The following is a 25200-nucleotide window of genomic DNA, read 5'->3' as shown; positions in this document are numbered from 1 at the left end:
TATTTTTTTTTTTTTTTTTTTTTACTTCAGACGGAGTTTCACTCTTGTTACGCAGGCTGGAGTGCAATGGCGCGATCTCGGCTCACTGCAACCTCCGCCTCCTGGGTTCAGGCAATTCTCCTGCCTCGGCCTCCTGAGTAGCTGGGATTACAGGCACGGACCGCCATGCCCAGCTAATTTTTTGTATTTTTTTTTTAGTAGAGACGGGGTTTCACCATGTTGACCAGGATGGTCGCAATCTCTTGACCTCATGATCCACCCGCCACTGCCTCCCAAAGTGCTAGGATTACAAGCTTGAGCCACCACATCTGGCTCAGTTCTTAATTTTTATATAATCTAATTTATTATTTCATTCATATGGTTAATGTGCTTTCTGTTTTGTAAGTATTTCCTTATTCAGAGATGACAGAAATTTCATTTTCCCCCTAAAACTTTTATTACTTGTCTCTAATCTCGAGATGAGCAGCTCATTCAGAATTGATTTGTTACATGATGTGCATAATGATTGAGGTTTCTCTTTCTTTCAATATGAGCAGGATAAATTTCAGGTTAGAGTGAAAATGTTGGACTTTGCTTTCTTTGCATTTGCTCTCACTTGTCACTACTGCCCCTAGGCTAACATTCCCTTGTCTTAGTGCTGACTTCCCATGAAATATACTGGTAATTTCTTACAACTCCTCCTGCCTGTTAAAATTTCTAGCAATCTCACAAGAACACATCACCAAAATCATTCTTGGTGTCAAAACTCTACAATGAAGCTTTCTGCTCAGAGGAATGATTGTTGCTATAATTTGGAGGAAAATGTGCTAAATGAGAAAATAGCCTCCAGGAATGTGGCGACAGGAGTGATGTTGTTATCACAGACTACAGTTAGAATCCTGAGCAATTTCTCTTATTACTGTCTTTTCCTTTACCACACTGTATGCAGGTTGATGTCTGCAGATTTGATTCTCCAGCACCTGATTATAGCCAACTCCTTGGTCCTTCTCTCTAAAGGACAACCCCCAGACAATAGTAGCCTTAGGGTTGAAACATTTCCTCAATGATTTTGGATGCAAACTTCTTTTGTATATTCAGAAAGTGGGTAGGGGAATGTCCATTGGCACCACCTGCCTTTTGAGTGTCTTTCATACCGTCATGATCAGCCCAATGAACTCCAGGTGAAAGGATGTCAAAGTAAAAGCCCCAAAGTATGTTGACTTCTTCATTTCCCTTTTCTTATGCATGGGTTGTATGTGTCAGGTAAATGGGGAAGCAAAAACATCACAAGAACAGAGATTTTGGATACTTCTCTGTTGTACACAATGAGAAAAATCACTGGCTCTGTCTATACAGCATTTATCGTGTTCTCTGAAGTTATATTTTCTGTGCTCATAATCTGGGCCAGCGGCTCTATGATTTTCATCCTGTATAGGCACAAGCAGCGGCTCCAACATATTCACAGGACTCATGTTTCCTCCAGAGGCTGCCCTAAGTCCAGAGCCACCAAAAGCGTCCTTGTTCTGGTGAGCACCTTTGTCTCCTTTTATACCCTTTCCTCCATCTTTAAAATTTTTGTTGCTCTTTTTCATAATCTCAGTTGGTGGTTGGTGAACATCTCTGACCTAATTTCTCTGTGTTTTCCAACTGTCAGCTCCTTCCTGCTCATAAGCCGTGACTCCACTGTATCCAGGCCTTGCTTTGTCTGGAAAAAGAATACAAAATCCCCTAATCTGCTGGGCGTGGTGGCTCACGGCTGTAATCCCAGCACTTTGGGAGGCCAAGGCAAGCAGACCACGAGGTCAGGAGTTCCAGACCAGCCTGGCTAACATGGTGAAACCCCACCTATACTCAAAATGCAAAAAGTAGTTGGGCATGGTGGTAGACACCTGTAATCCCAGCTACTCAGGAGGCTGAGGCAGAGAATTGCTTGAACCCAGAAGGTGGAGGTTGCAGTGAGCCGAGATCATGCCACTGCACTCCAGGGTGGGTGACAGAGTGAGACTCTATCTCAAAAAAAAAAAAAAAAAAAAAAAAATTCCTAATCTTATAAGAAAGATGTAAATTTTATGTTTTTTTCATAATGGTTAGTTGTTTATGCATCCATCAGAATCAGAAAGTCTGAAAACATTAAGGAAAAGCCACATCTTTCTAAGATAGACTCTAATGAACATTGGGTTTCTTAGGCTGGTACCTGTATGTGCAGAGGGAGGTATATTTAGCAGAATTGTCTAATTGTGGTGCATGCTATCTCATTGACAGTAGTCTTAGTCAAACTTTGCTTGAAGAAAATTTATTGTATCTGGTTTTACCTCCTGCATCTGATGAATCAGAATGATTTGCTTATGAAAAATTTGCCAAAGATGAATAGTTAGGAAATCAGTGGTGAGTATTGGTGGAAAAGAGTGTTCCGTGTGTTACCTATATGTGCACATGTCTTATTGGCAAGGACATGCAGGTTTTGGTCAGGACTGTCCTTTTGTGAATGTTTATGCAAATCACAAGCTTTGAATGATAGAAATAATGTCACCTTATGTGGCAGATGACAAAATTGTTTACCATATAGGGAAATAAGAGACTCGAGCCAAGAAAACCAATACATAAGATAAGAATTTTAGAGATCCAAAGAGAAAATTAATCCTGTGAAGCCTCGTGATCACAAACCTGCCTCAAGAAAAGTCTTGAGGGAGGCTGGGCCCAGTGGCTCACTCCTGTAATCCCAGCACTTTGGGAGGCCCAGGCAGGAGGATCGCGAGGTCGAGAGATCAAGACCATCCTGGTCAACATGATGAAACCCTGTCTCTACTAAAAATACAAAAATTAGCTGGGTGTGGTGGCGTGTGCCTTGAGTCCCAGTTATTCGGGAGGCTGAGGCAGGAGAATTGCTTGAACCTGGGAGGTGGAGATTGCAGTGAGCTGAGATCGCGCCACTGCACTCCAGCCTGGCGCTTCACGACAGAGAAAGGCTCTGTCTCAAAAAAAAGGAAAAAGGTGAGGGAGAGTGAGTTAGAAAACCGTTAAAAGTTAAATGAGGCTGGGCGGGATGGCTCAGGCTTATAATCCCAGCATTTTGGGAGGCTGTGGCGGGTGGATCACAAGGTCAAGAGATCGAGGCCATCCTGGTCAACATGGTGAAACCCCGTCTCTACTGAAAATACAAAAATTAGCTGGGCATGGTGGCGCACAGCTGTAGTCCCAGCTACTCGGGAGGCTGAGGCAGGGGAATTGCTTGAACCCAGGAGCTGGAGGTTGCGGTGAGCCGAGATCGCGCCATTGCACTCCAGCCTGGGTAACAAGAGCAAAACTGTCTCAAAAAAAAAAAAAGTTAAATGAGAGGCCAGGCGCCGTGGTGCTACAGTACCAAGGCTAGCTATTTCTTTCTTTCAAGTATTCAACAGCTATACTTATATTATTAGTGTCTCTTGTCATTTCAAAATGGTTTATCTTCAAGCTGGGCGTGGTGGCTCAAGCCTGTAATCCCAGCACTTTGGGAGGCCGAGGCGGGTGGATCACGAGGTCGAGAGATCGAGACCATCCTGGTCAACATGGTGAAACCCCGTCTCTATTAAAAATACAAAAAATTAGCTGGGCATGGTGGCGCGTGCCTGTAATCCCAGCTACTCAGGAAGCTGAGGCAGGAGAATTGCCTGAACCCAGGAGGCGGAGGTTGCGGTGAGTCGAGATCGTGCCATTGCATTCCAGCCTGGGTAACAAGAGCGAAACTCCGTCAAAAAAAAAAAAAAAGGTTTTATCTTCATATATCATGAGGATATATGAAGATTGGGATTGTGGTAAATTTATGTCTATAGTTTTATTGCACAGGCTGATATTACCTATGAAATAGTACTAAAATGAACTGCAGATACACTGATTACCATATAATCCTACAGGAAAAATTATCTAAGATGAAATTCACTTAGTCTGGGCGCGATGGTTCATGCCTGTAATCCCAGCACTTTGGGAGGAGAAGGCGGGCGGATTGCGAGGTCAGGAGATGCAGAGTATCCTGGCTAACACGGTGAAACCCCATCTCTAATTTAATAGAAAAAATTAGCCCGATGTGGTGGCACGCAACAGGAGTCCCAGCTACTGGGGAGGCTGAGGCAGGAGAATCGCTGGAACCCGGGAGACAGAGGTTTCAGTGAGCTGAGATGGCGCCTCTGCACTCCAGCCTGGGCCACAGAGCGAGACTCTACCTCAAAAAAAATAAAGAAAGAAAGAAAGAAAAAGGATTTCTATTCTATTCTGTGGGGCGTCAGCATGAAATTACACATTCAGCTCAGACAAGAGTTTGCATATTGTATTTTAGTTTGTATTCCTTTCACAGACAATTTCAGGGCTTTTCAATAAAATTTCTAAATTTTAATTGCATTCCTTAATTTTAATTGTGGGAACTTTCCTGAATCCAAACCTCCGATGACGACCCTCCTAGTGAGATCCCAGGTCACTAACGGTGGAGTGGCTCTTCGCCTACCCACTGCTAGTATCCAGAAAACCGAGACACGCCCAGAGATAGGAGGAGGGACGCACGGGCCCCGCCCATCCGCGTCCAGGCCCCGCCCAGGCCTGGCCTCTCCGCTGCGCGCGCAGTTTCCTGCAGACCCGGAAGTGGATCTCGTGGAGAGATGGCGCAACTGCGGCGTGTGAGTTTCCCTTTGTTTAGATTAAGTGTTTGCTTTGCGGTGTCCTCACCTTTCTGTACCCGGGATGTGAGGGGCGTTACAGATCTTGAAATCCTCCTACCGCTCCCACCACCCTGAGTAAATTCACACCTCCCATCGGAATACCGGGGGTCGCTTCCTTATGTGCTAAAATCGCGCTGGGGCTGATTCTGTCCCGGGTCGTTTTGCCTGCCATAGGGCCGTTTAGGCAGCTGCTCTCGCGCCGTTTTTCTGTTTAAAACCCGTCAGTAACCGCTCCGCTAGCCCCGCGTCACGTCAAGTCTCCACTTGCGAGGCGGATCCACACCCTCCGGGTCCCGGTCCTCGCCAGTGTCGGCTCCCGGGGCGCAGCGCTGCAGCAGTAATTCAGGAAGGGCCGGGTCCTTGCCTGGCCTGGAGATTCTGCAGACCCCATCCCTGATCTGCCTCCCACCCTAGTCCTCCTTGCGCTGGGCCCTTCTGTCCCCAGGCCTCTTTGCAGCCACGGCCTGTCCTGATCCTGTGTTGCCGGAGGTGCCCGGAACTTGCCTTAGGGCACCCAGTGTTCTTCTGTCCCAGATGCCTCCCACTGGAATTGAGGAAGTGGGCATTTTATTCCAGTCCTCTTGCTGTGACTGTGCAGTGAAAAAGAGGTTGAGAGTGGGTTAGAGAAAATAGAAAAATTTAGAGAAAAAATAATGAGGGAGATCCGTAGCAAGACGGCAACGTCGAGGGAGGGTGAGAGATTTGCAAAGTGAAATAAACACCCCAGGGAGTAGCAGGGAGAGAAACGCAATAGGAGAAATGTAGAGTGAAGTTCTATTTCCAGAAAGATGAAGGACAGCAAGATAGGGAGAGGGGCAGCAAAGCAGGAGGCTCCTCAGACAGAGCTGGGGAGAGGAGGAGGGATTTGGAGCCAGGGCAGACAGAGCAGAGTGATGCTGGGACAGCAACAGGGGGTAGCCGGGGGCAGGAGAGCAGAGGGAGAACCACCTCAGGGATCGGGTTGCCAAACAGTGGGGACTAGGGGGACATAACAGAGAAGAGGGAATTTAACAGGAGGGGCAGAGATGCGAGAAGAGGCAGAAATATATGTAGATTGCAGACAATCAAAAGATTGTAGAGAAAGAGCAACAAGAGGAAAAACATTGCAAAATGGAACAAATCAGGTGGAAAAGAAGGAATAGAGGGAAGAAGGGGATAAACTGCAGGAGAGGAGAGGGGCTCAAAATCTCGGGTCACGGCAACCTGGGTTCAAGCAATTCTCCTGTCTCAGCCTCTCACATAGCTGGGATTACAGGCCCTTGCCACCATGCCTGGCAAATTTTGTATTTTTAGTAGAGGCGGGGTTTCACCATGTTGGCCAGGCTGATCTTGAACTCCTGAGACCTTAGGCGATCTGCCCACCTAGGCTTCCCAAAGTGCTGGGATTACAGGCTTGAGCCACCTTGCCCAGCCTCCTCACATTTTATTAATTTGCTAGAATGGTTCACAGAACTCAGAAAATTTTACTTAGATTTATTATCAGTTATAAAGGTTATTACAAAGGATAGGATATAGCCGGGCGCGGTGGCTCAAGCCTGTAATCCCAGCACTTTGGGAGGCCGAGTCGGGTGGATCACGAGGTCGAGTGATCGAGACCATCCTGGTCAACAAGGTGAAACCCCGTCTCTACTAAAAATAAAAAAAGTTAGCTGGGCATGGTGGTGCGGGCCTATAATCCCAGCTACTCAGGAGGCTGAGGCAGGAGAATTGCCTGAGCCCAGGAGGCGGAGGTTGTGGTGAGCCGAGATCGCACCATTGCACTCCAGCCTGGGTAACAAGAGCGAAACTCCGTCTCAAAAAAAAAGAAAAAAAAAAAAAAAAAAGGATAGGATACAGATGGAAGAACCTTCCTAGCAAATCAAAACAGGAGTGCGTTTTAGAAACCATGAATTTTATTCCACATCTGAAGTGAGGGACGCTCTTGTGGGACTGAGTCCTTAACTTAGGAGATCTGATTCTATCTCCAGGTAGAGAGTATCAAAATTGGGAGTGTGCCAGAGAACTGGTCGGTATGGGAAAAAAAAAAAAAAAACATGAACATTTCCGTCTCAAACAGTAAGGGGAAGAGATCTCCAGTCGGCCCACCTACTTGTCCCAGGGTCTGTAATCTCTACTCAGTAGTAACTGGGAATGATCTGTTCCTCCCCCTGGCTGTTGATGACCCTGTGATTGTATACCATGTGCCAGCCCTACTCACAGTCTCAGGACAGTGTGGCATCCTTCCTCTGTGGCATCACCAATATTTACCTCAAGGGATTACTTTGATCAGTGTACTCAGAAGGAGATATTGTCCATTAGAAGACACACAGACACATTGACCAGGCGCGGTGGCTCACGCCTATAATCCCAGCACTCTGGGAGGCCAAGGTGGGCAGATCACTTATGGTCAGGAGTGGTAAGTCATAACAAGGAGAGCCTGGTGTGGTGACACAGAGGCCTGGCCAACACGGTGAAACGCTGTCGCTACTAAAAATACAATAATTAGCCTGGTGTGGTGACACATACCTGTAATCCAGCTACTCGGGAGGCTGAAGCAGGAGAATCGCTTGAACCTAGGACGTGGAGGTTGCAGTGAGCTGAGATCACACCACTACACTCCTGCCTGGATGACAAGAGCAAGACTCTCTCTCAAAAAAAAAAAAAAGAAAGAAAAAACAGATACACAATGAAGTCTTTATTTTCTTGTCACTCCTCCATGATTAAAACAACAACAAAAAAATTCTGGCCGGGCGCGGTGGCTCAAGCCTGTAATCCCAGCACTTTGGGAGGCCGAGGCAGGCGGATCACGAGGTCAAGAGATCGAGACCATCCTGGTCAACATGGTGAAACCCCGTCTCTACTAAAAATACAAAAAAAACTAGCCGGGCATGGTGGCACGTGCCTGTAATCCCAGCTACTCGGGAGGCTGAGGCAGGAGAATCGCCCGAACCCAGGAGGCGGAGGTTGCGGTGAGCCGAGATCGCGCCATTGCACTCCAGCCCGGGTAACAAGAGCGAAACTCCGCCTCAAAAAAAAAAAAGAAAATTCTATTAATTACATTTCTCCTTGTAATAAGTACCCCTCTTTTATGCTCCATTTGAGAACACAGTGTACTAAAATCTTGTTCATATTCTGTCTTCAGTCTTGCCTCCAGTTCTTGATTTACCCCTTCCAATTAAGTTTTCACCTCCACCATTCCTTTGGTCCTTTTTTTCCAGAGTCACCAGTGACCTCTGTTTGGAAATCCAGTTTTGAATTTTGTATCCCTATATTTTCCTGTTAGCAACATGATCATTCCCTGTCCTTTTTTCTTAGCTTTGAAGACATCTCTAAATTTTTCTAATTACTTCTTTTCAGGTTTTTGTCTTACCAGTTTCCTCTGCTGGTGTCTCTTGAAACTGTCTTCTCTGAATGTGGGAGTGTCCCGTGATTTAGGTCTTTTTTGTTTTTGTTTTGAGACACGGTCTCACTCTGTGACCCAGATTGGAGTGCAGTGATGCAGTCATAGCTCCCTGCAGCCTTGAACTCCTTGAACTCCTGCCTCAGCCTCCCAAGCAGCTGGGACTATAAGTGCACACCACCACACCCGAGTAATTTTTTGATATTTTGGTACAGACTGAGTTTTCCTATATTGAATAGGCTTAGATCTCAAAACCCTTCTCATCTCGGTCCACACACATGACCCTTCCTTGTCATCTTATCTCATAGCTTTGAGCCCTACCTACATGGCTCCATGTCCCCTGCAGACTTCTGCCCTGAGGTCTAGAAACCTGTGTTCTATCGTCCTCTCACTTCTCTGCTGGGACGTCTATCAGGCATCTCCCCCGTCATATGTGCCACTTTCTGAACTCCCCCAAATGCGTGCCCCTGCAGTCCTGCACATCTTAGATGAGGGTGACCCTGTACTTTCTGAGGCTTAGCTGAACTAATTGTCATGTAATCAAAATATGTGAAATGTTATATTACAAATACATTAATTTTTTTTTTTTTCTTTTTTGAGACAGAGTCTCTCTTTAACGCCAGGCTGGAATGCAGTGGTGCAATCTCGGCTCACAGCAACCTCTATTTCCCAGGTTTAAGCTATTCTCCCGCCTCAGCCTCCTGAGTAGCTGGGACTACAGGTGCACGTCACCACGCCCAGCTAATTTTTTGTATTTTTACTAGAGACAGGGTTTCACCATGTTGGCCATGATAGTCTTGATCTCTTGACCTTGTGATCCTCCCACCTGGGCCTCTCAGAGTGCTGGGATTACAGGTGTGAGCCACCGCACCCAGCCTGAAAGTACATTAATTTATAACATAAATAATTACATATTTACTTAAAACAGGTGAGGAAAATTGTTGTTTCTGAAATTCCTTTAAGTTATGGGAGAAAAATGTTGGTCACCCCATCCCTGTGTGATCTGCTCCCCCAGGACTGTTCTGACCTCATCTTCCTCTTTCCCTCTGCTGCAGCCACACAGGACTCTTGCCTGGGGCCAACGTTGCTCCTGCCTCAGGGTTTCCACATGGGCTGTCCCTCTGCCTAGACCTCTCTGGCCCATCAGCTGCACGCACAAATACCTTTTCTTCCTCAGGTCTTTGTTCTGATGTCACCTGCTTCATGGAGGCTTCTGTGTTCCTCTCCACCCCACATGTAACACTCCACTACACCCTCACCCCCACTGTGGTCCACGTTGGCTGCTCTAGATGATTCTTTGTGCTCTTTTGCTGTCCACAGCCTGGATCCTGGTGACAAGGCCCCAAGGGGAGAGCAGAGCCAGAGGTGGGGGTGTGCTGGGCTTGCCCTGTGTGAGTGGAGCTCACCCCTGGCTTCACACTGGAGTGCAGATACGCATCTTTGTGCCCCCATCCTCTTTTTTTTTTTAACGGAGTTTTCCTCTTGTTACCCAGGCTGGAGTGCAATGGCGTGATCTCGGCTCACTGCAACCTCCGCCTCCTGGGTTCAGGCAATTCTCCTGCCTCAGCCTCCTGAGCAGCTGGGATTACAGGCACGCGCCACCATGCCCAGCTAATTTTTTGTATTTTTAGTAGAGACGGGGTTTCACCATGTTGACCAGGATGGTCTCCATCTCTTGACCTCGTGATCCACCCGCCTCGGCCTCCCAAAGTGCTGGGATTACAGACTTGAGCCACCGTGCCCAGCACCCCCATCCTCTTACCCAAGATTCCCAATCACATACTCAGGTTGGGCCCAGCCTTAATATTTGAAGTTGATTCTATGGTAATTACTCCTTATCTGCCAGTGTACTTTTTAGGTTCCAGTTACTGTTGGTTAACCACAGTCCAAGAATGTTACCTGGAAAGTTCCAGAAATGAAGAATTCACAAGTTTCAAATTTCTTACGCTTCTGACTCGGATGATACAATCTCTCACTGTCCCATTTGTTTTGCCCAGGACTTGAATCATCTCTTTGTCCAGTGTATCCATCCTCTACAGTCATCCCTCCATATCACATAATTTGGTTTTGCTTGGTTCTTTGATTTGCTTCCAAGAACCCCCGCAGAGGCTACTCACGTCAGATGGTCTTCAAATTCCTTTTTTTTTTTTTTTTTGCATAATACAGGCAGGGCTAGGTGGCTCACGCCTGTAATCCCAGAACTTTGGGAGGCTGAGGTGGGTGGATCAAAAGGTCAGGAGTTCAAGACCAGCCTAGCCAACATGGTGAAACACAATTGATACTAAAAATGCAAAAATTAGCTGAGCGTGGTGGTGAGTACCTGTAATCCCAGCCACTCGGGAGGCTAAGGGAGGAGAATCATTTGAACCCGGGAGGCAGAGGTTGCAGTGAGCTGAGATCTCACCGTTGCACTCCAACCTGGGCAACAGGGCAAGACTCCATCTCAAAAAAAAAAAAAAAAAATGCATAATACAGTCATGCACCACTTAAAGACATTTCAGTCAGCAACAGACCATGCCTATGATGGTGGTTCCATAAGATTACACTGGAGCTGAAAAATTCTGGTTGCCTAGCTACCTTGGAGCAGTCATGACATCATAGTCCAGTGCATTCCTTGTGTTTACAGTGATGCTGGCAGAAAGAAACCTAGTGCATTACCACAGGTTTAATCTGGATATGGAGGAGGATGACGCTGAGAATCTCTTTTTCTTTTTCTTTTTTTTTTTTTTGAGACGGAATTTTGCTCTTGTTACCCAGGCTGGAGTGCAATGGCGCGATCTCGGCTCACCGCAGCCTCCGCCTCCTGGGTTCAGGCAATTCTCCTGCCTCAGCCTCCTGAGTAGCTGGGATTACAGGCACGCACCACCATGCCCAGCTAATTTTTTGTATTTTTAGTGGAGACGAGGTTTCACCATGTTGACCAGGATGGTCTCGATCTCTCGACCTCGTGATCCACCCGCCTCGGCCTCCCAAAGTGCTGGGATTACAGGCTTGAGCCACCGCGCCCAGCCGGACACTGAGAATCTCTTAAGAGGTGGTTCTTGAGGAATGAATCGGTTAATAAGGAGTCATTGGAACAGATACGGGAATGCGTGGCTGAAGAAGAAGCAAGAGAGCAGGAAACTGGCTGGGCGTGGTGGCTATGATTACCCACTGCACTCCAAACTGGACAATACAGCAAGACTCAGTCTCTAAGAATGGTTTTTAAAAAGGATGACAGATACCGTCTAAAAAATAGGTCATTGAGAGACGACTCCTTATTCAGTAGATGTGTAGAAGCGTGAATGTGTATTATTTTATAAGCTTCTAAGTATATGTAAGTGTGTACATGTTATGTGTTATGTATTTTTGAACAGTTGAAATTACATCTGAAATATTTTCCATGACTTTAAAATTGTTGTACACTATCATGTTAATGAGTCGGTGGCAGTAAGAATAGTAATGTATTGATTGGGCGCAGTGGCTCACATCTGTAATCCCAGCACTTTGGGAGGCTGAGGTGGGCAGAACACGAGGTCAGGAGTTCAAGACCAACCTGACCAATGTGGTGAAACCCCATCTCTACCAAAAATACAAAAATTAGCTGACTGTGGTGGTGTGCGCCTGCAATCCCAGCAACTCAGGTGGCTGAGGCAGGATAATTGCTTAAACCTGTGAGGTGGAGGTTGCAATAACCCGAGATCGCACCATTGTACTCCAGCCTTGGCAACAGAGTGAGACTCTGTCTCAAAATAAAAAAAAGAATAGTATTAAAACAATTTAAAGGAGATGTTAAAAAAAAAAAAAAAAACTTTGGGAGGCCGAAGCAGGTGGATCACGAGGTCAAGAGATCGAGACCATCCTGGTCAACATGGTGAAACCCCGTCTCTACTAAAAATACAAAAACTAGCTGGGCATGGTGGCGCACGCCAGTAGTCCCAGCTACTCTGGAGGCTGAGGCAGGAGAATTGCCTGAACCCAGGAGGTGGAGGTTGTGGTGAGCCGAGATAGCACCATTGCACTCCAGCCTGGGTAACAAGAGTGAAACTCCATCTCAAAAAAAAAAAAAAAAAAAAAACGAATAGTAATGCATTAGGATATGTGTGTTATGCATATATAATGATTGTTTATGCAGATCCAGGTTTTTGTCTTTGAACTTGTTAGGTAATCTGTCAGTTTACTTTTGATGCTGATGTGTTACTTAACTGTTTGATTCTTTAGGTTTGATTCTAATGTCCAGACACAAAATAAACCCACAGTTATCTCTATAGAAGTGTTAGGTATTTATGTTTGACACACCAAGTGATACCCGGTATCTACCTGAGCTAGAATTCAAGTAGTTGGTGTCTTCAGAGAGACTTGTATTCTAGCTCAGGTAGATATTGAATGAAAAATGTGCACTGGTTTAGAGAATATCATAACTTTTTATGGAAAAGTATAATAAAACACACAGACACATAACTAGCTCAAAAATACCTTAATGTGGATTTATGAGAATTTTCACTTCAGCATGTCAGTTGAGTCAATCTTTACAATTCTCTTCTCATTTTTTTTTTTTTTTCTAGACAGAGTCTCTGTCACCCAGGCTGGAGAAATAGCACGATCTTAGCTCACTGCAAGCTACGCCTCCCAGGTTAAAGCGATTCTCTTGCCTCAGCCTCCTGCGTAGCTAGGGTTACAGGCGCGTGCCACCGCACCCAGCTCATTTTTGTATTTTTAGTAGAGATGGGGTTTCAACATCTTGTCCAGGCTGGTCTCAAACCCCTGACTTGTGATCCACCCGCCTCAGCTTCCCAATGTGCTGGGATTACAGGCATGAGCCACCGCGCCCAGCCAATTCTCTTCTCATTTTATGTGAACATAAGTACTCTCTGTATACCCTGTTGGTGAAATGCATCTTTTATTTTAGGGACCCTTGACATTCAAGGATGTGGCCATAGAATTCTCTCAGGAGGAGTGGAGATGCCTGGACCCTGCTCAGAGGACTTTATACAGGGACGTGATGCTGGAGAACTACAGGAACCTGGTCTCCCTGGGTGAGGATAATGTCCCTTCAGAAGTTGGGACCTGCCCTTGGTATCTCTGCATTTTCCCTTGTGTCCTTCTTGGGAGCCCCTGCATTGCGTGACTGAAATTGAAACCCTGATGACTTGGCCAGGCATGGTGGCTCACGCCTGTAATCCTAGCACTCTGAGAGGCTGAAGTGGGTGGATTGCTTGAGGTCAGAAGTTCAAGAACAGCCTGACTAACATGGTAAAACCCTATCTCTACTAAAAATAAAAAAATCAGCCAGGCGTGGTGACACATGCCTTAATCTCAGCTACTCAGGAGGCTGAGGCAAGAGAATCACTTGAACCCAGAGGCAGAGGTTGCAGTGAGCTGAGATCACGCCACTGCACTCCAGCCTGGGTAACAGAGCAAGACTCTGTCTCAAAAAAAAAAAAAAAGAAATGTTGACTCAGAAATGAAAAGCTCCAGTATGCTTTCTGGATTTGAAATGCCCCCTTTCTTCAGATATTCTGTCTCCTTCATGATACACCTTTGGGTGGTACCTGGTCTTAAGTGTGCCATAAAACATTATGACAAACTTTTTTTTTTTTTTTTTTTTTGAGATGTTGTTTCGCTCTTGTTACCCAGGCTGGAGTGCCGTGGCGTGATCTCGGCTCACCGCAACCTCCGCCTCCTGGGTTCAGGCAATTCTCCTGCCTCAGCCTCCTGAGTAGCTGGGATTACAGGCACGCGCCACCATGCCCAGCTAATTTTTTGTATTTTTAGTAGAGACAGGGTTTCACCAGGTTGACCAGGATGGTCTCGATCTCTTGACCTCGTGATCCACCCGCCTGAGCCTCCCAAAGTGCTGGGATTACAGGCTTGAGCCACCGTGCCCGGCTTTTTTTTTCTTTTTTTTTAAGATAGGGTTTCACCATGATGGCCAGGCTGATCTTGAACTCCTGACCTCAGATGATCCACCCACCTCGGCCTCCCAAAGTGCTAGGATTACAGGCATGAGCCACCACGCCCGGCCATGACAAACTTTTAAAATATCCGTTTCCCTGTTCCTTTTTTTTTTTTTTTTTTTTCAATTTTTTTGAGATGGAGTCTTGCTCTGGTCCCCAGTCTGGAGTGCAGTGGCATGATCTCTGCTCACTGCAACCTCTGCCTCCTAGGTTCAAGCAATTCTCCTACCTCAGTGTTCTAAGTAGGTGGGATTACAGGTGCACACCACCACACATGGATAAATTTTATATTTTTAGTAAAGTCCGGGTTTCACCATGTTGGCCAGGCAGGTCTTGAACTCCTGACCTCATGATCCGCCTGCCTTTGCCTCCCAAAGTGTTGAGATTATAGGCTTGAGCCACTGGACCCAGCCAGTTCCCTGTTTTCTACCCCGTGCTTTTTTTTTTGAGACGGAGTTTTGCTCTTGTTACCCAGGCTGGAGTGCAATGGTGCGATCTCAGCTCACCACAACCTCCGCCTCCTGGGTTCAGGCAATTCTCCTGCCTCAGCCTCCTGAGTAGCTGGGATTACAGGCACACGCCACCACGCCCAGCTAATTTTTTGAATTTTTAGTAGAGACGGAGTTTCACCATGTGGACCAGGATGTTCTCGATCTCTTGACTTCGTGATCCACCCGCCTCGGCCTCCCAAAGTGCTGGGATTACAGGCTTGAGCCACCGCGCCCGGCCTCCCCTGTGCTTTTGATGCTGTAGTTTTTGGAAGAGAGTTCAATGTCCAGTTATTACAGTGTTCCCTAAGCATTCAGAAGGAGATAGTCTGTGGGTGGATTTGTGAAATGTTATTCTTGAATTCTTGATTTAACAGTTTTTTTCTTTATAGCAGAATGATTTACAATCTCTTGGGCATATACCTGGTCATCAGATTGCTGGGTCAAGTGGTATTTCCTGGTTCTAGATCCTTGAGAAATTACCACGTTGTCTTCGACAATGATTGAACTAATTTACACTCCCACCAACAGTGTAAAAGCACTCCTGTTTCTCCACATGTTCTCCAGCATCTTTTGGTTCCTGACATTTTAATGATCACCATTCTAACTGGCATAAAAGGATTAATTTTTAATATAATCTCTTCTGCCTAAACATAAAGCTTGGATTTTGGAGACATCACAACACATCTTGATTCTTTCTTTTATAAACAGGAATCTGTCTTCCTGACCTGAGTATTATCTCCATGATGAAGCAAAGGACAGATCCGTGGACTGTGGAGGGTGAAATGAAAGTAGCAAAAAATCCGGGTAGATGGGAAGGTATCAAAGATACCAACACAGGTAAGAGCTCAGATGGACAGAGTGGAAGCCGTGTTTTTTGATTTTTTTTTTTTTTTTTTTTTTTAAGACAGAGTCTCGCTTTGTCGCCAGGCGCCAGGCTGGAGTGCAGTGGCATGATCTCAGCTCACTGCAACCTCCATCTCCCAGGATCAAGCAATTCTCCTGCCTCAGCCTCCCAAGTAGCTGGGACTACAGACGCACGCCACCACGCCCAGCTAATTTTTAAAAATATTTTAGTAGAGACAGAGTTTCGCTATGTTGATGAGGATGGTCTCGATCTCTCGACCTCATGATCCGCCCACCTCGGCCTCCCAAAGTGCTGGGATTATAGGCGTGAACCACCGTGCCTGGCCTTTTTTTTTTTTTTTTTTGGAAATGGAGTCTTGCTTTTTTGGAAATGGAGTCACCTGGGCTGGAGTGCAGTGGTGTGATCTTGGCTGACTACCACCTCCACCTCCCAGGTTCAAGCGATTCTCCTGCCTCAGTCTCCTGAGTAGCTGGGATTACAGGCACCCACCAGCACGCCTGGCTGATTTTTGTATTTTTAGTAGAGACGAGGTTTCACCGTATTGGCCAGGCTGGTCTTGAACTCTTAACTTCAGGTGATCTGCCTGCCTCAGTCTCCCAAAGTGCTGGGATTATAGGCATGAGCCACCACACCTGGCTTACAATTCTTTTCTTCTTGGTCATCATATTTTTGGTTACACAGTTCTTGAGTGTCATTTAACTTCCAGTTTATTTGTATAGACTTGTTTGTAATGTCCTCTTTTACATTTCTAATTTTAGTTACTTCACACATACACACTTCGTGTTTCTTTCTTCTACTTTAAGTAAGGGTTTGTCAGTCTTATTCGAAGTGTGAACTCTTAGCTTCATGACTTTCTCTAGTGCTTTTCTGCTGTGTTCTTTGTTTTCTAATCTTTTTTTTCCTTCTGCTATCTTTGTGTTTATTTTTTTCTTTACTTTGTGGAGGTAGAAAGTTAGGTTGTTTATATGCTATTTTATTCTAGCTATGTATTTATTTATATATTTTTTCGGAGGCAGCATCTCACTCTGTCTCCAGGCTAGAGTGCAGTGGCACCTTCTTAGCTCACGGCAGCCTCTGCCTCCTGGGTTCAAGCAATTCTTCTGCCTCAGCCTCCCAAGTAGCTAGGACTATAGGTGCCCACCACCACGTCCAGCTAATTTTTGTATTTTTAGTAGAGATGGAGTTTCACCATGTTGGCCACGATGGTCTCCATCTCTTGAGCTTGTGATCTGCCCGCCTTGGCCTCCCAAAGTGCCAGGATTACAGGTGTGAGCCACCGTGCCCGGCATAGTTATTTATTTTTTAAGAGATAGGGTCTCACTGTGTCACCCAGGCTGGAGTGCAGGGGCATGATCATAGATCCTGGGATCCAGTGACAGTCTCACCTTAGCCTCCCATGTAGCAGGACTATAGGCACACAACACTGTGCCTCACTAATTGAAACAATAATTTAATTAATTAATTTGTTTTTATGTATTTTTATTTGAGACGAAGTCTTGCTCTGTCACCAGGCTAGAGTGTAGTGGCAGGATCTCGGCTCACTGCAACCTCCACCTCCCAGGTTCAAGTGATTCCCCTGTCTCGACCTCCCAAGTAGCTGGGACTACAGGTGCATGCCACCATGCCTGGCTATTTTTTTGTATTTTAGTATAGAAGGGGTTTCACCATGTTGGCCAAGCTGACCTTGTAATCTGCTCGCCTTGGCCTCCAAGCTGCCAGGATTACAGGCGTGAGCCACCATGCCTGGCCTATTAATTTTTTTTAGAGATGGGGGGTCTGACTTTGTTGCCTAAGCTGGTCTGCAACTCCTGGCTTCAAGAGATCCACTTCAGCATCCCAAACTGCTGGGATTACAGATGTGAGCAACCACACCCAGGCATTTGCTTATTTTTCATGTATGCATACATTATTACAGTATCTCTTCTAGCACCATTTTTATTGCATTTCCTGAGTTCTGCTGTGTTATATGTACATTTTCGTTTGTATCAAGATATTTTCTAATTTTCCTTTTATTTATCTTTATTTATTATATTTTTAAATTTTTTTCGAGATGGAGTCTCACTCTGTCCCCCAGGCTGGAGTGCAGTGGCACAATCTTGGCTCACTGCAGCCTCCGCCTCCTGGGTTCAAATGATTCTTCTGCCTCAGCCTCCTGAGTAGCTGAGATTACAGGAGTGAAACCACCATGCCCAGCTAATTTTTTTTCTGTATTTTTAGTAGAGATGGGTTTCACCAGGATCGTCAGGCTGGTCTTGAACTTTTAACCTTGTGATTTGCCCGCCTCATCCTCTCAAAGTGTTGGGATTACAGGCATGAGCCACCTTGCCCGGCCTTTTTTTTTTTTTTTTGAGATGGTGTCTCAGTCTCACTCAGGCTGGAATACAGTGGTGTGGTCTCAGCTCACTGCAACCTCTGCCTCCCTGGTTCAAGTGATTCTTCTGCCTCAGCCTCCTGAGTAACTGGGATTATAGGCGCCCACCACCATGCCCAGCTGATTTTTGTATTTTTAGGTCGAGATGGGATTTCACCGTGTTGGCCAAGCTGGTCTCGAACTCCTGACCTCAAGTGATCTGCCCTCCTCAGCCTCCCACAGTGCTGGAATTACAGCCACTGTGTCCAGCCCATGCAACTGCTGTTAAGTGTCTCTTTTCCCCTAAGAGGCTCATCCTACTTTTTTTTTTTTTTTTTTTTTTTTTTTTTTTTTTTCACACAGAGTTTCGCTCTTGTCACCCAGGCTGGAGTGCAATGGCGCAATCTCGGCTCACCGCAACCTCCGCCTCCTGGGTTCAGGCAATTCTCCTGCCTCAGCCTCCTGAGTAGCTGGGATTACAGGCACGCGCCACCATGCCCAGCTAATTTTTTTGTATTTTTAGTAGAGACGAGGTTTCACCATGTTGACCAGGATGGTCTCGATCTCTCGACCTCGTGATCCACCCGCCTCGGCCTCCCAAAGTGCTGGGATTACAGGCTTGAGCCACCGCGCCCGGCTCATCCTACTTTTTCTTAGAAGCTTTCAATTTCTGTTGTGTCTCTCTGCTCATAATCTCTCTCAAATTCACCCATAATCCCTCTGACTCCTGCAGATACCCCACTGCTCCAGTGCATCACCCCACCTTTTGGGTTTTCTGCACTGCCAGTGTGATATATGAAGTATGCTGATATTTCTTCTAATGTCTGAGTCCCATGAGGCAGATTCGTCTGTCAAGGTCTAAACATGCCAGAACCATGGGTTGAAATTAGACTTTTCTTGCTTTCCTAGGGAGGAGGTGTGCAGTGAGTAGCAAAACAGGAAACAACCATGTTACAAATCCACTTGGATTAACCTTTCAGTTACCTTTGCCGGAATTGGAGATATTTCAAGGTGAAGGGAAATTTTACGAATGTAGTCAAGTTCAAAAGTTCAGCCACAGTTCTTCAGTTTCGTCACTTCGAAACATTTCTTACGGTGTCAAAGCGTGCGTTTTTAATAAACGTAGGAACGATTTTGTTGATTTTCCATTACTCTCACCGGAACAGAAAGCACACATTAGGAGCAAACCTTACACATGTAAAGAGCAGAGCAAAGTCTTGAGAGTGTCTTCAAGCTTTCCTAATCCTCAAGTAATCCACGCTGCAGATAAACCTAACAGGTGTCATGAATGTGGTAAAGTCTTCAGGAACAAGTCATACCTTGCAGAACATTGGAGAATCCATACGGGAGAGAAGCCTTACAAGTGTAAAGAATGTGGCAAGCTCTTCAATCGAATTGCCTACCTTGTCCGACATGAGAAAGTCCATACTGGAGAGAATCCTCACAAATGTAATGAATGTGGCAAGGTTTTCAGTCGAATTACATACCTTGTACGACATCAGAAAATTCATACTGGAGAGAAACCTCATAAATGTAACGAATGTGGCAAGGTTTATAGTAGTAGTTCATACCTAGCACAGCATTGGAGAATTCATACAGGAGAGAAACTTTACAAATGTAATAAATGTGGCAAAGAATTTAGTGTGCATTCAAGCCTCACCACCCATCTGTTAATCCATACTGGAGAGAAACCTTACAAATGTAAAGAATGTGACAAGGCCTTTAGGCATAAGTTTTCCCTCACAGTTCATCAGAGACATCACAATGGAGAGAGACCTTATAAATGTAATGAATGTGGCAAAGTCTTCACTCAGGTTTCACACCTTGCACGACATCAGAAAATTCATACTGGAGAGAAACCTTACAAATGTAATGAGTGTGGCAAAGTCTTCACTCAGAATTCACACCTTGCAAATCATCACAGAATCCATACTGGAGAGAAGCCTTACAAATGTCATGTGTGTGGAAAGGTCTTTAGACACAGTTCATGGCTTGCACAGCATCAGAGAATTCATTTATGAGCGAGTCCTTACAAACTGAGTATGGCAAACTCTATTATACGTTCTAGCATTAGTCAACATCAGAAAGTCCACACTAGAAAGAAAGAAATTTAAATATAGATACAGCACAGGCTGTATCAAGACATACTAAATCACTAGACATCAGAACATACGTCTTTGATGAAACACACAAATGGATTGTGTGCACCAAGGCTAACAAGACAAAATATGTTGAACCTAATGATACGATGTGTGTAAAGGGTGCCAGGACACGTGGAAATGGTCTCTTATGTTCAGGTTATTAAAAATGTAATTATTTGGGTTTTGTTTGAAAGGCCAGGTGCAGTGGTTCATGCCTGTAATCTCAGCACAATAGAAAGCCAAGACAGTAGGATCACTTGAGTCCAGGAGATCAAGATCAGCATGGGCAGCACAGCAAGGGCCATCTCTACAACACGAAAAAGTAAGGCGGGCCCTTGACACGTGTCTGTAGTTCCGGCTACTCCAGAGGCCAAGGCAAGAGGATTGTTCAAGCCCAGGAGTTTCAGAGTTTGAGTAATGAGCTATGATCTTACCACTGTACTTCAGCCTGGATGACAGAGTGAGACCCTGTCACAAAAGAAAAAACGCTGCTTTTTATGACTTTCATCCTGAACTTTGAATCTCTTCATGTGCCTTTCCTACAGGCCTTTCACTGTGGTCTCTGGGAAAGAATCGGTAAGATGACAGGGCTGACTTAATTAACTGAGGAGGGTTCTATCCGATTTCCTGAAAGAATAAGGACACTGCCTTTTCAGATTAAATATTGTCTGCTGTAGAGACCATGGAGGTGGATAGAGAATAACAAAGCCATGAAGGCAGTGGTCATGTTTATTACAGTTAGCATACTATTTTCCTGACAGGCACAGTGCTGTGCGCTACAACAGATATGAAATAGAGCACACCATGACCTTAGGACACTGGGATTTTTATTCGAAGAGAGGTCATTAGGGGCTGATTATGTAGTAGAGATGATGCAGGGGAAATGGGTGGCCGCCTTCTCCATTGAATAGCAATAGCTGTTAACAAAGACTGATTAAAATAAGTACTCTAATTTTTGAAATGCAAGAAAGAACAGTTATATCAAGAGTAGAGAGTTTAATCAAAACTACCAATGTGGCTGGGCGCAGTGGCTCACACCTTGTAATCCCAGCACTTTGGGAGGCCGAGGTGGGTGGATTGCCGGAGGTCAAGAGTTCAAGACCAGCCTGGCCAACATAGTAAAACCCCATGTCTACTAAAAATACAAAAAAATCAGCTGGGCCTGGTGGTGGTCATCTGTAATTCCAGCTACTTGGGAGGCTGAGGCAGGAGAATCACTTGAACCCAAGAGGTGGAGGTTATAGTGAACCAAGATCATGCCATTGCACTCCAGCCTGGGCAACAAGAGTGAAACTCTGCCCCCACCACCTGCCCAACAAAATACCAATGTAACATGTTCTTGAGTAGGATTCACATTTAACTGCTAGCATAATTTGCAACTGTTTGATTTAGTGTCCATAGTTCTTAGGTTTGGAACAATAAAGTTTAAATTTTCCAAAGTGTGAATGATTCATTCTTTCTACCGATACTGTGTTTTATCCCATCCAGAAGGATACTTTATAGCAGACAGTAATAAGGCACCACTAGGACTTTTTTCTTTTTTTGAGATGAAGTCTTGCTCTGTCACCCAAGCTGGAGTGCAGCGGCATGATCTTGGCTCACTGCAACCTCTGCCTCCCGGGTTCAAGTGATTCTCCTGTCTCTACCTCCTGAGTAGCTGGGATTACAAGCAGGCACCACCAGCACCCTGTCCAGCTAATTTTTTGTATTTTTAGTAGAGATGGGGTTTTCCCATGTTGGCCAGTCTGGTCTGGAACTCCTTACCTCAGGTGATCCACCTGCCTTGGCCTCCCATAGTGGCCTCCCCCACTGCGCCTGGCCAGGATTTCTAACGTTGAAGCATCCACGACAATTTTGTGTGTTAAATGAAATGACATACACTTTTGGATATATACACTTGGGTAAGTATGATTTTGGGTAATAATATTTAGTACTTCAGTTATTCTCTCTACTCTTTTTTTTTTTTTGAGATGAACTTTTGCTCTTGTTGCCCAGGGTGGAGTGCAGTGGGTGCGATCTCTGCTCACTGCAATCTCCCCTTCCTGGGTTCAAGCGATTCTCCTGCCTCGGCCTCCCGAGTAGTTGGGATTACAGCATACCCAGCTAATTTTTTTAGGTTTTTAGTAGAGACAGGGTTTCTCCATGTTGGTCAGGCTGGTCTCGAACTCCCAACCTCAGTGATCTGCCTGCCTCGGCCTCCCAGAGTGCTGGGATTACAGACATGAGCCACCACACTTGAACTACCTCTCTGTTCTGCCCTAAGATGCTTATGTGGGTAAAGGGAAAACCATGTAACACTGCAGCTTTGTCGTATTCCCTCAAATTTTCATCACCTGTTGGTGAACATGAGCTGTATTATGTTTCTTTGTGCCTTTTTCTTTTTTTGAGGCGGAGTTTCGCTCGTGACCCAGGCTGGAGTGCAATGGCGCGATCTCGGCTCACTGCAACCTCCGCCTCCTGGGTTCAGGCAATTCTCCTACCTCAGCCTCCTGAGTAGCTGGGATCACAGGCACGCGCCACCATGCCCAGCTAATTTTTTGTATTTTTAGTAGAGACGGGGTATCACCTCGTTGACCAGGATGGTCTCGATCTCTTGACTTCGTGATCCACCCGCCTCGGCCTCCCTAAGGGCTGGGATTACAGGCTTGAGCCACCGTGCCCGGCCTGTGCCTTTTTCTTGTGTGCCAAATAAGACCCCAGGCACCTTCGTTTTCAAGAATCAGAAATACAAAGTGTGGACTGCAGGGTGAAAATAACAATCATAGTATTGACCTTGTAGTACTCAGTGACATAATTTGAAAATGTTAATGTTCAGAAATGTTCTCTTAAAGATGAACACACAGTGGGAATTTTTATTTGGTAGATTAACTAGAAACTTCCTATTTTCACCCTCATAACCTTTTTGGTAATTTGAACTTTTGATCACTCCTCTGGAATTGCTTTGACATCCACCTGAAGTTTGGTTCGGATATTGAGAATGATGACGCCATGCACTAACGTGGTCTGAAAATGGTTACTACATAATGAGGTTTTCTGGGGAGAGCAGGTAGACTTCTCCAGCTGGTCCAAAAATGACTTTAGGAAATAGACATAGGTGACTGGCTTGGGGTATTATGATTGTTAAGGGGTAGGACTGGGGTACGGGTGCCCGCTTGTGGTTTGACCTTCCAGCTGGTACCAAAGGAATGGGCACTGAGGCTTTATCAGTTGACTAGATGGGCAGAATAGGAAGAGGGAGTGCAGAGGTGTAAAAGGTGTTACTGTTCAGACATCACAAAATGCAGTCAACTCTAGTGCAACACAGAATGCTTCCTCTGGAAACTCCAGCCATCTTGGTTAGGAAAGACTCCAATTCTCTTCATGATATCTTACATTCTTTTTATAGGTGCAGATACAGGTCTCATAGTACAATGTGATTGTTGAAAACACCTGTGAAATACTGTTTAGTAAAATTGTCATCTAAGATACTTTTTACAGTAGACAAAATTATTCTGTGGAAGTGTTTATAATATGTATTATATAATTTATAGGATTTATTAAAATCTATTATAAATATGGTATTACTAGAAAGCATTTTTCCAAAAGCTATGGAAATGTCATTTTCCCGTTATAGCATTAAGTAATATATTCCATGGTTCATTTTCTACTCTAATAAAATTATATTTTGTATGTTATATATGTATACACATCCTGTTTTTTTACTTTTTTCTTTTTCCGTATGTTGCATCCAGATGCTATGCTTGTGGGTTTTTTTCTTTGGTTGGTTGGTTTTTTTGTTTTGTTTTGTTCTGTTTTGAGACAGAGTCTCGCTCTGTCATCTATGCTGGAGTGCAGTTGCACAATCTTGGCTCACTGCAGCCCCCACCTCACGGGCTCAAGGGATCCTCCTGCCTCAGCCTCCCGAATAGCTGGGGTTATAAATGTGTGCCGTCATTCGCTGCTAGTTTTTGTATTGTTAGTAGAGGCAGGGTTTTGCCATGTTGACCAGACTGGTCTTGAATTCCTGACCTCAGATGACTCGCCTGCCTCAGCCTCCCAAAGTGGTGGGATTACAGGCTTGAGCCACCACGCCGAGCCTAAATACACTTCTAAGTTTTTGTTCCATTTAACAGGTACAGAGACTCTAGCAATGGAAATTGAGAAACACATTTTGCAACAATTCCTAATATCTCTCTTTTTGAAAGGAGGTCTCCATATGTTCTTCAGGCGGGTCTCGAACTCCTGGACTCAGCAATTCTGCCTCATAGTCCTGTGTAGCTGGGATTACAGGCCTGCACCACTGCCCAGTTAGTGTTGTCTCTTGTATGTGACAGGAACAGACACCAGACAACCACAATGAATACTTAGGGCCCCTCAATACCATTCAAAGACAGAGGTATGGGCCAAGTTTAAGCTGACATTATCATCAGTTTAAACTTTCTCATGTTCCATTTGACAATTATAACGTGTGTTTTATCATGTTTTGAATACTTCGTGTTAGAATATGTGGTGACAATGTTGAAACTGACTCCACTTCCAAATTCCTAGAAAATAACAAAGGGTGGCCAGTTGCCATGGCCCACGCCTGTGATCCCAGCATTTTGAGAGGCTGAAGAGGGAGACTCAATTGAGCCCAGGAGTTCAAGACCACCCTAAGCAACAGAGGAAAACCCCATCTCTACAGTTTTGTTTGTTTGTTTGTTTGTTTTTTAATTGCCAGAGCATGCTGGCACACACCTGTGGTCCTAGCTACTGTAGAGGCTTAGGAGGATCACCTGTGCCCAGGGAAGTCAAGGCTGCAATAAACCCTGCACTCCAGTCTAGGTGACAGAGCGAGACCCTGTCTCAAAAAATTATTAAATAGCCAGACGCAGTGACTCACACCTGTAATCCTAGCACTTTCGGAGGCTGAGGTGGGTGGATCACCTGAGGTCAGGAGTTCATCTCTAGCCTGGCCATCATGGTGAAACCCCATCTTTTAAAAAAATAATAATAAAATTATTAAATAAAATAAAAATGAAAATTATTTGTGCCTGTGATTCCAGTTACTCAGGAGGCTAAGGTGGAGGATCTCTTGAGCCTGGTCCAGGCTGCAATGAACCCCGATTGCACTACAGCACTCCAGTCTGGGCAACAGGGCAAGACTCACTCATTTAAAAAAAAAAAAAAAAAAAAAAGGCCAGGTGCAGTGACTCACACCTGTAATCCCAGCACTTTGGGAGACCGCAGTGGGCAGATCACTTGAGGCCAGGAGTTTGAGATCAGCCTGGCCAACATGGTGAAACCCCTTCTCTACTAAAAATACAAAAAAAACTAGCTGGGCGTGGTGACAGGCACCTGTAACCTCAGGCCAAGTTCCCCCATCCTTTGACTTATCAAGGATTCCTGAATTCTT

At 45.3% G+C, this 25200-nt stretch overlaps 1 protein-coding gene across 2 annotated transcripts; it reads left to right on the top strand.

Annotated features, from left to right (window-relative positions):
* The first annotated feature begins 24 nt into the window (after nucleotides 1–24).
* ZNF766 (zinc finger protein 766) lies at nucleotides 25–25200 on the top strand. 2 transcript variants are annotated; one of them, XM_074385563.1, is made up of 4 exons: nucleotides 25–1505; nucleotides 12932–13058; nucleotides 15179–15307; nucleotides 18595–25200. In XM_074385563.1, the coding sequence occupies exons 1-4, from the start codon at nucleotides 1221–1223 to the stop codon at nucleotides 19704–19706; spliced, it is 1653 nt and encodes a 550-aa protein (XP_074241664.1). In that variant the 5' UTR covers nucleotides 25–1220; the 3' UTR covers nucleotides 19707–25200. The 2 variants fall into 2 exon arrangements, with proteins under 2 accessions (XP_074241664.1, XP_039322561.2); XM_039466627.2 differs by lacking the exon at nucleotides 25–1505 and adding an exon at nucleotides 1514–4622 and having other exon boundaries at nucleotides 18595–25199.

This window comes from Saimiri boliviensis, chromosome 14 (genome assembly GCF_048565385.1).
Source record: "Saimiri boliviensis isolate mSaiBol1 chromosome 14, mSaiBol1.pri, whole genome shotgun sequence".
NCBI lineage: Eukaryota > Metazoa > Chordata > Mammalia > Primates > Cebidae > Saimiri > Saimiri boliviensis.
This window is presented reverse-complemented; position numbering and strand designations above follow the sequence as displayed.